The sequence below is a fragment of the Coenobita brevimanus genome, chromosome 103 (genome assembly GCF_032717465.1).
Source record: "Coenobita brevimanus isolate Jiangsu-jjx chromosome 103, ASM3271746v2, whole genome shotgun sequence".
Taxonomy (NCBI): domain Eukaryota; kingdom Metazoa; phylum Arthropoda; class Malacostraca; order Decapoda; family Coenobitidae; genus Coenobita; species Coenobita brevimanus.
This window is the reverse complement of record NC_137056.1, coordinates 5,101,566-5,117,148: the sequence shown is the minus strand read 5'-3', so window position 1 is coordinate 5,117,148 and position 15,583 is coordinate 5,101,566. Positions and strand designations below refer to the sequence as shown.

Genomic DNA, 15,583 nt, shown 5'->3' with positions numbered 1-15,583 from the left:
GGATGCGAGGGTACTGTATATATATGTACTGGTATATATATATATATATATATATATAATTTTGTTTCATTTATAAAGGCTCCAGCATGCTTGCATGCTTTGACCTTGGTCACCTAATGGTAGTTCTGCATGCTACTGGATCTTTGGGTGTCTCCCTATTCAGTCCCATATCCGAGATCTTTTTAGGTCTGTCTCTTGTGACCCTCCCCATAACATTCACACTTCTCACTTCCTGCACCCACTTGCCATCCCCCATCCTCACCACATGCCCAAACCATCCCAATCTACGCCTCCTTATAACAACACCAGTACAGTATGCTCCAACCTCAACCTTCCTCTCAACTCTTCCATAGTAAACCTAGCCCCCCCAGGCCTTGCATTCATGGATGCACTGCACATCCACCTAATCATTGTCACTTCTGTATTTTTGAGCCTTTGAATTTCCTCTGCCTTAACTGCCCAGGTCGCATTACCATATGGCATTACACTCCTAACACATGCTACATACAAAAATCCCTTAGCACGGAGGGAGAGCTCTCTCAGTGTCAGGAGAGGCAACAGCTCCCTGAACTTCTTCCAACTACTCCTCACTCTAGCCTCCAAGCTTTCTCCAGCCCCACCTTCAGCGCATTTGTCGACCAAGTAACAAAACTCTTCCACTCACTCGAGATTCACCAGCAAGATAAATCCTTCCATGTCTGATAATCTCCACATGCTCTCTGCGACACACCACACACATGAAATCAGCATTATCTTGCAGTCAACTTTTATTACAACTACATCTCTTATTCACCCACCTATCACAAATAATGTCAAATTTTTCCAAATTTAAGTGGGTTCTGACAGTTTTAACCTCCTCCCATCTTTCTCCAAGAAAGCAAGGGCTGAAGTGGGAGGGAAATGGGGTTGGATAAAAACACAATGAAACTTGGTAATAGATGTGTCATCTTTACCTTAAAGAATTAAAATAGGGTACTGGAAGATTTTAGGGATGGTTTAAATAGCTAGTACCTGATATTCAGTCATTGTCAATTATTCATTTGGACCCAACCTAAGACTTAACCTTGCCGTTTTTTGGACCTTAACTTAGTATTTTTCATACATAGCCTAACTTTTGCTATTCTTTGGATCAAACCATGGGACGGTCTTTTTCAGACCAAACTTTGCCATTTTTCAGACCTTGGCTTGGTATTTTTTGGATTTAACCTTAACATTCATTGATTCTAACCTTGGCCTCCAGTCTTAAGCTTAGCATTCTTTGGACCTTGCCTCCTCCTTTGTAGTACATACCACAGGTATATTGTGGAAGCCAGATCCATGACAAACTAATAGAGAAAGCCATATCTTAAATAGAGCACTACAGTAATCCTTTGATTATCCGACATTATATAGTAGATCCATCGGTGTACTGTATTCAGATACGGACGAAATTTGGATACAGAGCAAAATCCTACCTACCAATACCCCACCCATACCCAGCCTTTATGTACAGTACCCCACCTAATTGTGACAGTTTTCTTTGGTCTTTTATTTATTCAGGACTTCAAAACTCACATGGGAATATCCATTATAATGCAAGACACTAAGAAAACAATGCATAACACAACAAAAATCCACAGATGAATGAATGAAGAAGGCAAAACTTGTTAAAAGAATGTTAATAAAGTACAGTAGGCCTACTTACCACCCAGTGAATGGCGGACAGGCATCATAACCCATTAGCCTCTAGTGTACAGTAATCCCGCGTGGTCTAGTGGCCAGACCTGGGGTAATAGTAATATGTAGTAGTAATAGACTATTACAGGGTTTTTAAATTAATAGTAATAGTAATAGATCACAAGTTCCTGGCTGTAATAGTAATAGAAGGCAAAGTAATAGATAACTGTATATTACTTTCCCGTTACAGACACTTCTTTAATACCGTTTACCATAATCAATAAAAACCGCCTTCTCACCCTGGTTACCTGTTGGCTGCCCTCCAAGCTGCAGGTACACCACAGGAGACTGTGCAGAATGGAGAGTGGTTAATAGGCCATTAGGTGATCAAAGCACACTTGTGCATTCAGTGGAACAGCCTCCCAACGATAGTGAAAATAAAAACCATTTTCAATTTAATACCATTATCATAAATAATATATTAATAGTAATAGTAATACTAATACATGACCAAGTAATAGTAATAGTAATAGATGACCACTAAAGTAATTATAATAGTAATATAATAGAGAGCAATTGAAATTTTTAGTAATAGTAATAGAAACCCAGTAATAGACCCCATGTCTGCTAGTGGCTAACATAATCACCAGTGGTGGCCATGTCTGTACCAAAATACTGATACTTCCAATACTAACTGTTTATCTGCAGGCATCAATACTGATGGCTAGATATCGATTACTGTCACTGCTGTACATGAAAACGTATTTTCAAAAATACTATTTCATTGGAAAATGATGATTTTAAGATTTATTAGTGCACTGAATGCCAGTTTTGGTGCTCACATTCCACTAAAATAGTCGTCATATCATTATTTTAACCCGGACTGAGCCCATGGAGTAATTTTATTAAATTTTTAGGTTGTTCATTGGACTGAAAAGGTATTAGTTATGAAACCACCTATCTGTTGGTATCTGTAATCTATACCATTGATACTGACCAACAAAGTGCCGGTAATCGGTATCTTATCTAACTTTAATCATTGGTATTGCCCATCGCTAGTAATCACTTAACAAATGTCCTGAAACTCCTTCTCCAACTGTTGGAACAGGACAGAGTGGGGACATGTGGTAACTGCCACTGAACACAGTGACGCCAGGTCTCTACTGGCCAGCCAGGCGACTTTGACCTTTCGTTAGGGAGGCAGACAGTCATTTCTGCTCAGCTGGTGGGTTACATTCTTTTACCAGCATGCAGCTTGGTTCGAGAGGGGGCCAGGCAACTTTGACAATTTGGTAGTGAGGCGGACAGCCATTTCTGCTCAGCTTGTGGATTAGGGTCTATATTACTCGCATGCAGCTGCTAACCCCTAGTGATCCAGTAGGCCAGGGTACTTTGACCACTCAGTGAGGAGGCAGACAGCCATATTTGCTCAGTTTGTGGGTTAGGATCTGTATTACTTACATGCGGCTGGTAGCATCTAAGAGATCCGGGCGGCTGGGGTTGAGCCGTTGGGTGAGGAGTCGGACAGCCATATTTGCTTAGCTTGTGGGTGAGGGCCTATTACCAACGCTTGGCCAGAGAGGCCGGCTGGCCACCAAACTGATTTTTTTGAATTTGTAGGCCACCCAGTTGGCGGTCAGAAATTTTATGTTCGGATATGGACAAATAAATACTGTACGGATACGGATATATATGATAGAGCCAAGGCCTAACTTTTGGATATGGAGCATCCGGATAATCGAGTGATTACTGTAATTTACTGCTTCATATTAGAATTTTTTCTATTTTTTTTTCAAACATACCTTAGTTTGAATAGTTGTACTAGCTTCATATACAGTAATTTATAATACACTACTGTATTGTGATGATGATGATGATGATAAGGAATTTTGCATCATTTCTTGTATACAGTGTGAGGGAACTGCATTACTTAATATGTGTGGTGGTTAACCATGAAACTTACTTGGTATTTACAGGTGTAGAGACAGAAGAGCCTGCTTCAACTCTATCCATTGTTTCCCTCAGCTATATTTATATGTTGATTAAATATGTGTACTGGTATTGAATTTATTGAAGAATGTTAAAGTAAGTTTGTTAAACATACTGACAACCATTCTGACCTTACTAATCCCCACTTTCGATTGATTACTTTGGCTTTGGATTTTGCTGGCATTAAGTATCAGCAATCCAAATGCCCAGTAGTAGTTATCAAGGCATAAAATCCATGTAAGTTTCATTTCCTCTGAACAAATGTCTAGCTCATGTTGTGGGCCTGGCTGCCTCCATAATATTCAGCGGTATTCAGGACAGGAGAGGAGACTATAAAGCAGGTCTTCCTAAGCAATTTAATTTACACATTACACCTTCACATTGGCTTGTATGTTATTTATATCCATTTAAAATCAGCCTTGTTTTCATTGATAGCATAGTAACAGATAGTAAGGGTTATTCAACTGTAAAATACAGGTATCCAAGTGAAGGTTGAGGCATCCAGTAAAGGCAAGAAAATGGAAACACTAAACTTAGAAGCAGTCTTGTTTTAACTCCTCAGCTGTGTATAGCATTCTAGAAATGTTGATCGTAGACTGTCATACATTCCGCAAGAGCCGCTTAAATTATTGTGAAATTTTGTCATTTTTTGCGCCTGCTATATACTTAGGGTTAATGAGTGGGGTTGTGAATCATCATTGTGGAATGTAATTGTCTGACTGAAATGTTATCATGTTTGGTTAGGTATAAGTTGGTCGAAGCACATGATGAAAACACAATTTTTAAAACCGTTTTTCCCGTACCACAGATGTAGGAAATGTTTAGGGCCGCTGCAGCAGTAGGGGTTAATCAGAAAACCATCAGCAGTCCAGGGACCCTTATGCTACATCGTCATAAACAATAAATGTTTGGGGGATTACCTGTCACATTTTCACTCAAAAACAGCCTTATAATAAAATGTGTTCACACAGTACATAAACAAAATACTGTATATCTCTAAGAAATATGTTAATGAAATCCCCTTGGGCAACGAAAACATGAGTGAATGAGTGAGAGTGAGTGAGTAAATGAGTGAGTGATTGTGAGTGAATGCGTGAGTTACTGAGTGAGTTGAGTGAGTAGGTGGGTGGGCGAATGAGTGAGAATGAGTAGTTGAATGAATGACTGATGGTGTGAAAATAAGTGAGAGTGAGTAGGGAATGACTGAGTGAGTGAGTGTTTGAGGGAGCTGAGAATGAGTGAGGGTGTGAATGATTGAAGTAAGCGTGGAGGGAAGAAGCATTGTGACAGAATTTGACATAGAGTGAATGAGGGTGAGGGAAGAAGAAGTGGATGTATAAAGTGGTGGGGTAAGGATAGGTGGAGGTTCAGTGATGAGAGTTTGAGTGGATGGAGGGAGGGAGGGAGAGATGAGGGAAGGAGTTGGAATGGTGAGAGAGATGACAAAAGGAGTGAGGGTGGAGTGAGGGTAAAGTTTTATGGAGAATTTTAAGGGGAGGGAGGGAGGGGAGAATTGAATGAGAGAGAGAAAAAGTGATTATGGAGGGAAGGAGTGGGAGATAAAGTGGAGCTTGAAATTCATGGAAGGCACAGAGGGAAATATAGAGAAAAAGATAGGAAAGAAGAGGATACAGGGTGTGATGACCTGTACAGTACGTCACCCTTATTTATGTGTTCTGGTGTTTCAGCTGTGTGAACGTCTGTATATTAACCACTTTTCACAGATGAAACCCAGAGCTATATACTGGTGGATGTTGAGAATTCATTGTTCAGTATTTTCCTACCAGTGTTTCAGTACCAGCATATTATGAATACGGTATAGCAGTCAAAAGTCTTTGATGCTTTTCAAAACAATCTTTTGTTGCAGTATAATGTACATGATTTATATTATTTTATTGTTCCTCTTTATGTATGAGGACAAATGCAAAGGATGAAGTCAACTTGAGCATGTGGGTTGGGAGTATGACAGAAGAAAAATTGGTGACTAGGCTGTAAATAAGGCTTACTCTATGGTGATGTCATTCCTCACACATCTGCATGTCAGCTGCCAGGCCTGCCAGTCAACAGTCTCCTGCCACTTGAGTTGGTACTCACAGGATTCACAGTAGTTTCCTGTACTTGTTTGGTGCAGTGGTGGTTGCTGTGTGTTTTTTGTTTATTTATTTATGTATTCATTTTTTCCTTGACATCAATTTAACTTCTTTGACATTTTGCAGTGATGTGTATCATGGATATATAGCATTAAACAGATAGCATTAGTTGAGATGTTTTGCAGTTATAGCCTGTAGGACAAGGGTTTCTTTACACCAGTAATTCAAATAGATAGGATATATAGCTACCAAGTATGGTATATACGAATAAGTTTGGACCTGTTATATAAAACTAATTCATTGAAAATGGTATTTATAATACCTTGTATTATTTCTGTCTTTTTGAGATATGTGTTTTCTATGCAACCATAAGTTGCTGTAGTATGATGTACCACATATTTTTGTAGAATATTTGAGCTATATTTAATCTACACAAACTTTAAGTTGCTTGTTTCTTAGTGTTAATGATTTTATCATCCTTTTCAGCTCAAAGCCTAATAGCAGTTAGTGGTGGTGCCTGTTTGGCATCATACTCAAGGACCTTTGTCATGGTGAGTACACGTAGCTTATTTATTAGCCTAATGCATGACACCCATAATAGGATGTGTTGATAACATTTAAACAGTCAAATGATGGCTGATTGCAGTTCTGTACTTAATTTAGGGTAAGAGAGAGCATCTTCACAAAACAGCATGTAGCTTGTAGGTTCATTAATACTCCCCCCCCCCCCATGCATACACAACACTGTCAGTTGGTATCATCTTAACTCCATGTTATCAGAAGTTGTTTTTGTTGAGGATGTCAATTCATTCATTCATTCATCCAATCCTGTGTTGCCCCATGAGGAGCGTAGGAGCCTGGGGCTAGGCAAGTTGGTCCTGACATTTAAGATGAGAGTGACGAGCCTCACTCATCCCTGAGTGGCATTACGTGAGCAATAAACCCCAACCACCCCTTGGATTGAAACCTTCACTGGCTCAAACTGATTGAAGCACCTTAATTACCCACTAAACCACCAGGCGCCATAATTTGGTTGTATGGTTACCGCTCAATGTAGTAAACGGTTTCCTGGTGTACAGGAAACCATTTGGCTTGTCACTTAGTGTAGAGTCACCCACAGGCAGAAGGAAGAGGAAAGAATGAAGGTAAGAACGACAGAAGAGGGAGTGTAAAGTCACCCTTAGGCAGAAGGATGAGGAAAGAATGAAGGAAAGAAAGACAGAAGAGGATGGAAGGAAAGAAGGATGAGGGAGAGGAAAGGGCAGACACCCGAGAGCAGCACTACATCGAGTGAGTGGATGGAGAGTGTCCCCGTTAATCTAATGAGAAAATGTTGATGCATCCCAGAAGCCTCTGGCAATGATTCCTCGACCCCCATTATTATTCAAACTGCCTCTTTCATCCATTGAACTCAGCAGAACTGTCTAGTCACACAGACTCAGCACTCTGAGGCAGGAACTCAGCCACAAGTAGACAGAGTCAATATCCATACTGAAACTCTCAGCATTACAGATCTTACTTAGCATCCTGGATTTGTCTTTTCCCAACAGCTGCCAATAACTTTTGGGAAGTAATTAGGTGGTTTTGTCACTTGGTTTAACTTCCAGTCAGTTGAAAACATCAGCTTTACCACAGCCAGACTCAATATGAGGATTCTTTAAGAGGAAGCATGGTATCTTATGAATGTAAATCCTTTTGCTATGAAATATGTTCCTTTAGCATAAGAAATTATCATGCAGAAATGAAAACTACAAAGGATGTCATTTTACTGAAAGGGGTCACAGAGGTAGTCAGACCTGCTCAGTATGAGAGATGTTCACTTACCTGATTAAAGTCAGACCTCTTCACCATGAGAGATGTCCAGTTATCTGATTAAAGTCATCTTGAGAAAGAAAAAAAAAATCGGGGGGAAAGAAATTAAATACAGTACATATGTTGCGCCAGTACCTATGCAGTGACAAAATTTTGCCATGTACTGACAATCCTGGGATAATTTTTCTCGACCTCTTCAGCCCAGGGACACTTGTATATATTGTACTTGTGCTCCCTCCAGATGATTTTATTCAGTATAGTAAGGATTTTAAATTAGAGGGGTGAAATACATGCCTTCAGCACAAGATGGCTTTTGAATAAAATTATCTAGAGATAGCAGTCAGTAAATACTGTCATTGAACTGATAGGGTTTACTGATAATGTCTGGTGCCAGACATCGTTTCTGTGATGAGTTGGAGTCTCACACTATTTTTACATATTACATAGAGAAATGTTTATTCATAATGAAAGAGTGTGTAATATAGTGTGAAGACAATCAACCAAACACAACTACACTGTATGTGTGGCATGGGAATAGGAGGGGCGCCCAGACCTGCAAAGCCAGCATTTTTCTGACATAAACAGTGAGGGTGAGGGAAGGCGATAGAAGTATATGAAAGTGCGTATGTTTAGGTCTTGGGGAAATATATATCCTGTTGGTATATTTTATGTAATTAATACTGCCTTATGGAGATTTATACCAGTAATGTGCATAGTAGTGTTGAAATACACGCCTACTCATGTATATTCTCTCGTTGTCTTTGAGAGAAGTGGCATCTCTAAATAAGCTGACCTAAGCCATTCACAGGCTGGGTAGAGAGAGGGCAGGCAGCAGATTACACTCAGCCTTCGTACAAGAGAGACTTACTACGCTGAAAATACTCTCATCGCAGTTGTATCTTTCTGTGGCGAAATAAAGAGAGATTAAACAGATCTGCTCCAGTTTCAGTTCGCCTGCACACTACCAGTCGTCTGATTACAGGATCTACACCAATATTCCCGCCACCTGCCATAGCAGAGGGACATTGCGAGAAGTGCCAGCTGTGGAACTCAGTGGGGTCACACCTAAGCGGCTACAATAATCCATATTATCAACACCTTCATTGTTTGGGGTACTGCTGTACTATACTGTAGGTTGAAGTAAATTTTGTGAACTAACAGAAATTTGTATTTCAGGCAGCTGGTTCATCTTTCTATGACTTCTCTGCAACTGATATTGATGGGAATGAAGTCTCCATGGAGAAGTATAGGTCAGTCTTCTGTAACTATTATTTTATTTTATTATTATTATTATTTTTTTCTGGATGGAGACTTCATCTGTTGCATTAGTTTTCCGTTTTGGCAAAATGTTGAATAATTTTTAAATTTTTGTAGATGGGTTGATACAATAGGCGTAATAATGCATACCCATACCCCCAGGGACCGAGTGTGTATTGTGGTAAATGTGGCCAGCAAGTGAGGCAAGACTGACGTGAACTACACCGAACTGGTGCAGCTTCACAAGAAGTATGAGCCACAAGGCCTTAGCATCCTTGCCTTCCCCTGCAACCAATTTGGAGGCCAGGTAAGAAAAGTAAATTTTCCTTGTACAGTATATCTTTGTTATGGCTATTGAAACCTCAGGAAAGTAAAGAAAAATTGCCTAGCCCCTAGGCATTAGGGTACAGTTATATCTGACACAAAGTTTATGAATCAGGGACGCCAGGTGATGTCTATAGCCGCAATTGTTTTCATGCCATTGTTTGAAGCGGCTGCCAGTTTATCTCATCACCAAAGGATGGTGGCATACTCCCGCCTCCACACTGGAGCGTGAGTCAGTCTGTCCCTCGCCCTGGCCAGGTGTGGTACGATGTCTTCAGGATCTTCCTTGTCTGAATCTGTTGCCACCACCCGCAGTCCCCTTGCATCTTCCACTCCAGCCAAACTCCTGCTGAAGGATGTGAGGAAAGAGCTAAGTGACAGTGCCATAGGGCGGGTACTTGATACCGTGTCGACTCTTGCAGAGAGTGGCAAAACTTCTTCAGAAAACAGAAAAAGTTATCGCGTTGAGAGCGATGTGTCACGTGTGCCCAAACCTGCTCCCTCTGACATGTCAGATAAGGACCTGAAAGTGCTTCAGGAGGCTGAAGAAGCGTACGATAGTGACGCATTTGTTACTGAAGAAGAGGAGGATGTACCAGGAAGTGTGGAAAGTGAATGAGATGGTGGGGACGATGACAGTTGCATTCTACATAAATGTCGCCACCGCATCTCTCCACCACGTACTGAGCAAGAAGGTCGCTCTCCCTTCCCGCCGCATCTCTTCACCATAGTCTGAACAAGAAGGTTGCCTTCCTTCTCTGCCATGACCCACCACAGCCTAGCACCTCAAGGGCCATTTCCCCACAACATGGCCCTTCATATGTGAGGAAAACAAGGTCTGCAGCCCCATCGAGGACACGTGGCAAGCCAGCATCACCCCAGGGAGTTTTCGCTAGAGGAGAGTCATCACTTGCATCCTCCCCCACGTCCACCATAACCACACGCACCTGCCCATGGTCATAGGCATGCTTGTGGTGCTTCGAGACACCTTATTCCTGCTAGATCACACTCCAGCAGCCCTGGCGTCAGCAGGCTTGACACTTTTGTGTGGGAGGAGGGTGAAGGCTTCCAGCCTACCCTACCTACCTTTGATGGGATGAGCAAGTGTTCAGAGGGAACACCTGAGGGCAGGACAACCAACAGTCCTGTCCTTTTTCCAAGCCGTATTTACTACCAGTATTAAGCAGCACCTGTTGGAGGAGAAGAACTTTCACCAGGCTATATCTGTCCTCTGGCTTGGTGTTGATGTCCCAGAGTACAAAAATGAAAGAATGGATGACAGTGGAGGTGGGGGAAACATATGTGTGGCTTGAGCTGGTGATGATAAAGGCACACGTAGAAAAGCATGTCCTTCATCATTACAGTAATCCCTTTAAGACCTGGATGCCCAAGTCCTGGACGTTTTGGGCCCAGGTCCATGGACACCAAAAATAGCCAAAAGAAAAGTAAAAATGCAAAAGAAATCCTATATGTGTTCATCCCTACTTTAAATTTGTCGCATGGTGACGAACAGCTATGTTTTGGCACGTAGTTCCTCCAACGTCCACTAGAGTGCTCCTGCATCCTTCCCAGTTCTTGCCTACCTACCGTCGTGACTGCACACTCATTGCCATGGCTGCCCACGTGCTCGTTCTTGTGAATAAACAGTGAATAAACTGCAATACCTTGCCACGAGACCACATGGGAATTTATATTGTTGTACAGTGTTAAGAAATTAGAATTGGGAGTGCAAATAATTAAGTGCAGAGTGCAACATTGGCATGTTGCAACTGGCGTGGCGCAAGTAAGAACTGAATGTGCAGTGTTAAACAATTACAATTCACAGTGGAAAGGATTAAGTGCAGTGCAACACTAGATTACTGTACGTGCTTCAAGTGTACCTTCACCATTGTCCGAGCCATAGAGGCGGTGGATTAATCTTCGCGACGGTCACGGACATGTTGTAAGTACCCTGTACACTGCTAAATATTTTCCATACTCCTAATTTCTCATTCTCTGGTTCCTTTTCATTTATTTCATGGTTTCTGTCCCTTATTTGTGTGCATAGGGTCTTAAATAGGTGCTGTGCATGTCCGGTAGGGAGTTATTTAGGTGTCTTTCAAAGTTAGGTTGGGTTGGGATCTATAAGTACCTGTCAAGGGGCATTTTTCCCCAGTCCCGGACATAACCAAGTCCCGTACATGCGTTTGGCTCTATTATGTCGGATGTTGGAGGGATTACTGTATTGGGATATGGATGAAATCTTACACACACACCTGTCTTTGGTAAGAACAGGGATACCCCGCTATATGATACCCCTCTGCATGATACCCCGCATTAGCAATGAGGGTAGAAATACCACCCTACCCCGCCTATCATAGGCCTACCCCGGTTTTACGATGGGTCCTGCGAGGTATCATGTGGGGATGATTGGCTAAAAGTTTGAATCACCACCTCCTGAGCCATTACAGCAGAGTCCCACTACCATCACCCCACCTCGCCAGCCTTCCCCCCCCCACCCCCACCCTCTGCTGGAGATGGAGTTTGAAGGCTTTGAGGAGGATGAGTGAGTGCTAAGGATAGCCTCGGGGGGATAGCATGGGTGACGACCAGGACTGGACATGGACTTACAGAAATAAGTGATGAGAGCTGTTTGATTTTTTTCTGACCCATTTTTTATGATTTTCAGATTATATTTGCTGGTTTTGTTGAGTTATTAACAGGTTTTAGGCTTAAGTTAGCTTCTTTTAAAGCTGTTAGGCCATTTAGATTGACTATAAACTTGTTTTTGGACTCATTTGGGTGGGTTTAGGACTTGGTTAGGGAGGAATCCCAAGGCTCAAAAACACATCCCTATACTTTACATGTTAAATCAACCCTGCCATACAATACCCTGCTTAGCAATGGGTTTTTTCTTAACGCATCCCATCGTGAAACCAGGGTAGCCCTGTAAATGGCCTGTGACAGGTATTTGGCCATTCTCAAGTTCCTACACTTCAGGAACAATGGCCTAGCCCCAAATGACAGGTTGTGGAATATCAGGTCACTTCATACCATGCTGAAGGAGTCATTTATCAGGCTTTTGCGGCTGTGTCAGTAAGTAGTTATTGACGAGTCATATGTTCAATTCTGGGGCGTTTAGCATTTGTTCAGTATGTACCTTCCAAACGACATGACTTTGGCCTAAAGCTCTTTGTCTTATGCGATTGCAAGACTGGATATGTGCTGGATGTGGTAGTGTACTCGGCTACAGATGTGGATATACCCAGCGATGATCCCCATGGGTTTTCTGCTGCTGTGGTAGAGGTGCTGATGGACAGATACTTCCACAAAAACCACATCTTCTACACTGACACTTAGTACACTTCTCCAGCATTGATGCAGTATTTGCTTCAACATGGGTCTGGGTCCTGTGGAACTGTTTGTGCCCTGAGATGGAATTTTCCATCATTCCCAGAAAAGACTGAGAAAGATGCCCAGTTAACCTGGAAATGTGGTAACATGTTGGCCATTCTTTGGCATGACAAACGAGAGGTCAGTATGCTTATGACAGTTCACTGTGGGGTTTTGCAGAACACAGGCAAGACAGACTACAGGACCAGGCAACCATTGTTAAAGCCAGATGCCGTCAGTGATTACAGTATCAACGTGCGGCTTGTGGATAAATCTGACATGCAGATTGGAGAGATAGATTGCCTTTGGAACTCATGCAGATGGTATAAAAAGGCATTCCTACATCTTTTGGATATCAGCATTCTAAACAGTTACATACTTTTCAACAAGGTTGTGGGTAAGAGTCTTTCCTTAAACATGTATGAGAAAGAACTGACATGACATCTTGAAAAGTATGGAACTGTTGAGGTTGCAAGAGGAAGGAGGCAAATGCACCAGGTGCCACTGGCTGATAGGTTGGCCAGCGCACAGTATCTGGGAAGGCATATTCTCATCCATCTGGGCTGAACAACTTCAGGGCGTGTGACACACAGGCGTTGTTGTGTGTGTTCATCAACAAAATGTCGGCCCACTGCATGCAAGAAAATGACCCATCGGTGTTGTGAGTGCAGGATTGCACTGTCCAGACCACTTTTTCACATTCCACCATGAACATGAGTTTTAAGCACAAGTGTGTGGGAGCATGTACTCCTATACCTCGATATCTGGCAGCATTGTGTGCCAGTGGGAGTGTTCGGTCAGTATGTTGGATATCGAAGCAGTTTTCTCCATAAGATACTGAAGAAAAGCCAGAGATGTGTTCCAGACCCAAACCCAAACCCAAACTCTCACACCTTACTCAGTCAAAAGAGACTGACACAGAAACACCATAGGTAATGTAATTGTCCGCATAAAAAGTTCTGTCGGTAAAAAATGGCATATCAAACATCACATGCAGGGGTGGGGGAGGGTGGGGACACAGGGAAGGAGGCAAGAAAGCCAAACAGCCCCTCTACCCCTCCTCCCCCAATCTCACTTATTCAATGACTCACTCACCACTCACTACTCTCACTCACTCGCTCTCACCTACTCACTCACTCACTCACTTACACATTCACTGACACTAACTCAATCAGTCACTCACCACTCGCTCACCACTCACTCACTCACCACTCTCATTCAGTCTCACTCACCACTATCACTTACCCACCACTCACTCACTCACTCACCCACTCACTCACTCACCCACTCACTCACCCACTCACTCACCCACTCACTCACTCACTCACCCACCCACTCTCACTCACTCGCACACACACACACACACACACACACACACACACACACACACACACACACACACACAGCTCCCTTCCGGGAGGGTAAAAGCTGACGATCACGACCATCAAGTGATCCTGACCGACCCGGTGAATTACACACACACACACACCGCTCGCTGGTGCAGTGGTAACGTTCTCGCTTGCCAACTGGTGGACGGGAGTTCGAGCCTCGCTCAGGTTGCGAAAAGTTTCACTGATGAAGTGGGTGGTTACTGTCCCCCTGGAGCAAGGGGACGGGTGTGTGCGTGTGTGAAGGTCACAGCCTTGCCCTTAGATCGGACTATATGAGCTCTCAGCTCCCTTCCGGGAGGGTAAAAGCTGACGATCATGACCATCAAGTGATCCTGACCGACCCGGTGAATTACACACACACACACACACACACACACACACACACACACACACACACGCACACACGCTTGCTGGTGCAGTGGTAACGTTCTCGCTTGCCAACTGGTGGACGGGAGTTTGCACCTCACTAAGGTTGCGAAAAGTTTCACTGATGAAGTGGGTGGTTACTGTCCCCCTTGAGCAAGGGGACGGGTGTGTGCGTGTGTGAAGGTCACAGCCTTGCCCTTAGATCGGACTATATGAGCTCTCAGCTCCCTTCCGGGTGGGTAAAAAGCTAACGATCACGACCATCAAGTGATCCTGACCGACCCGGTGAATTACACACACACACACACAAATGGGAGACAAGCGGGATGGGGAGGGGTGTGGGGGATGGAGAGGGAGACAAAAGTCCAAAAGCTGATGTGAAGTGCTTATAAATATGTAAATATGTAGACTTACTCTACCACTAATGAAAGAAAACCTTATGCACACCTATAGAAAATTACCTTCTGAGGTAGCACTTATTTATATTTCTTGCCCTTGTTTAATTTTGCACATTACTGTACATGCAATGTTCCATACATGTGATATGAAGTGGAAATGGAGTAAGTATTACTGTACATTATATAACATAATTAGTGAGAAAAGCATTAGCCCAGTGCCAGGAAACTGTGCCAAAAAGCCTACTAGTAGTACAGTATTATATAACATACCTGGTAATTAGTGAGAAAACCATACGTGCTCCCTACGTATCAGCAAGTGGGTTGGTGGAGGGTTAGTGCCTCTCCCCATAAAACAAATAACTCAGAGTCAAATGGCCACCCCTTATGGGATTATGGAGTCAGGCAATAGATAGATAGATAGACCATTAACCCAATGCCAGGAAACTGTGCCAAAAAGCCCAGCCAATAGTACAGTCATCTACCTCATGGTTTAGAATATTGGTATTCATTACACTAGTTCGTGCTACCTGGGGAAAAAATGAAATGGAAAGAAGGGTATTTCTTCTCAAAGTGCTTCCAAAGTGCAAAGTTGTAAGACAGTGAGGGAAAAATGGGTAAGTATTGCGTCCTTCACCTCCCACACGCTAACTGGACAAAGTGCAGTGCTGTTACGGCTGGAAAACCATATATGTGAGCCACGTGTACCGGGTGATGACTCATACCCATAGCTGTGACTAGGGAAAGTGGTAGAGATTGGTTACTAAATGGAAAATTCCACACTGAGAGGTCGGGGAGCATTACAAACACACCACTCTCACTGGGAAATCAGTGTTACATATGCTGGCCAGAGTGCAAATGTCGAGACCGAAGTCTGGGCCGTACCAAGGCTGTCTCTGTGAAGGCTTGGGTGTATTGGCGGCAGCTGATG

At 42.9% G+C, this 15,583-nt stretch overlaps 1 protein-coding gene across 3 annotated transcripts in view; it reads left to right on the top strand.

Moving 5' to 3' along the window:
- Positions 1-15,583, top strand: part of LOC145415725 (phospholipid hydroperoxide glutathione peroxidase-like) — a 40,940-nt gene that overhangs the window by 15,796 nt on the left and 9,561 nt on the right. For all 3 annotated transcript variants that reach the window (XM_080284951.1, XM_080284953.1, XM_080284952.1), the window contains exons 2-4: positions 6,222-6,286; positions 8,724-8,797; positions 8,967-9,111. In XM_080284951.1, coding sequence (XP_080141077.1) covers positions 6,222-6,286; positions 8,724-8,797; positions 8,967-9,111 — 284 coding nt within the window. The remainder of the gene's footprint in view (positions 1-6,221; positions 6,287-8,723; positions 8,798-8,966; positions 9,112-15,583) is intronic.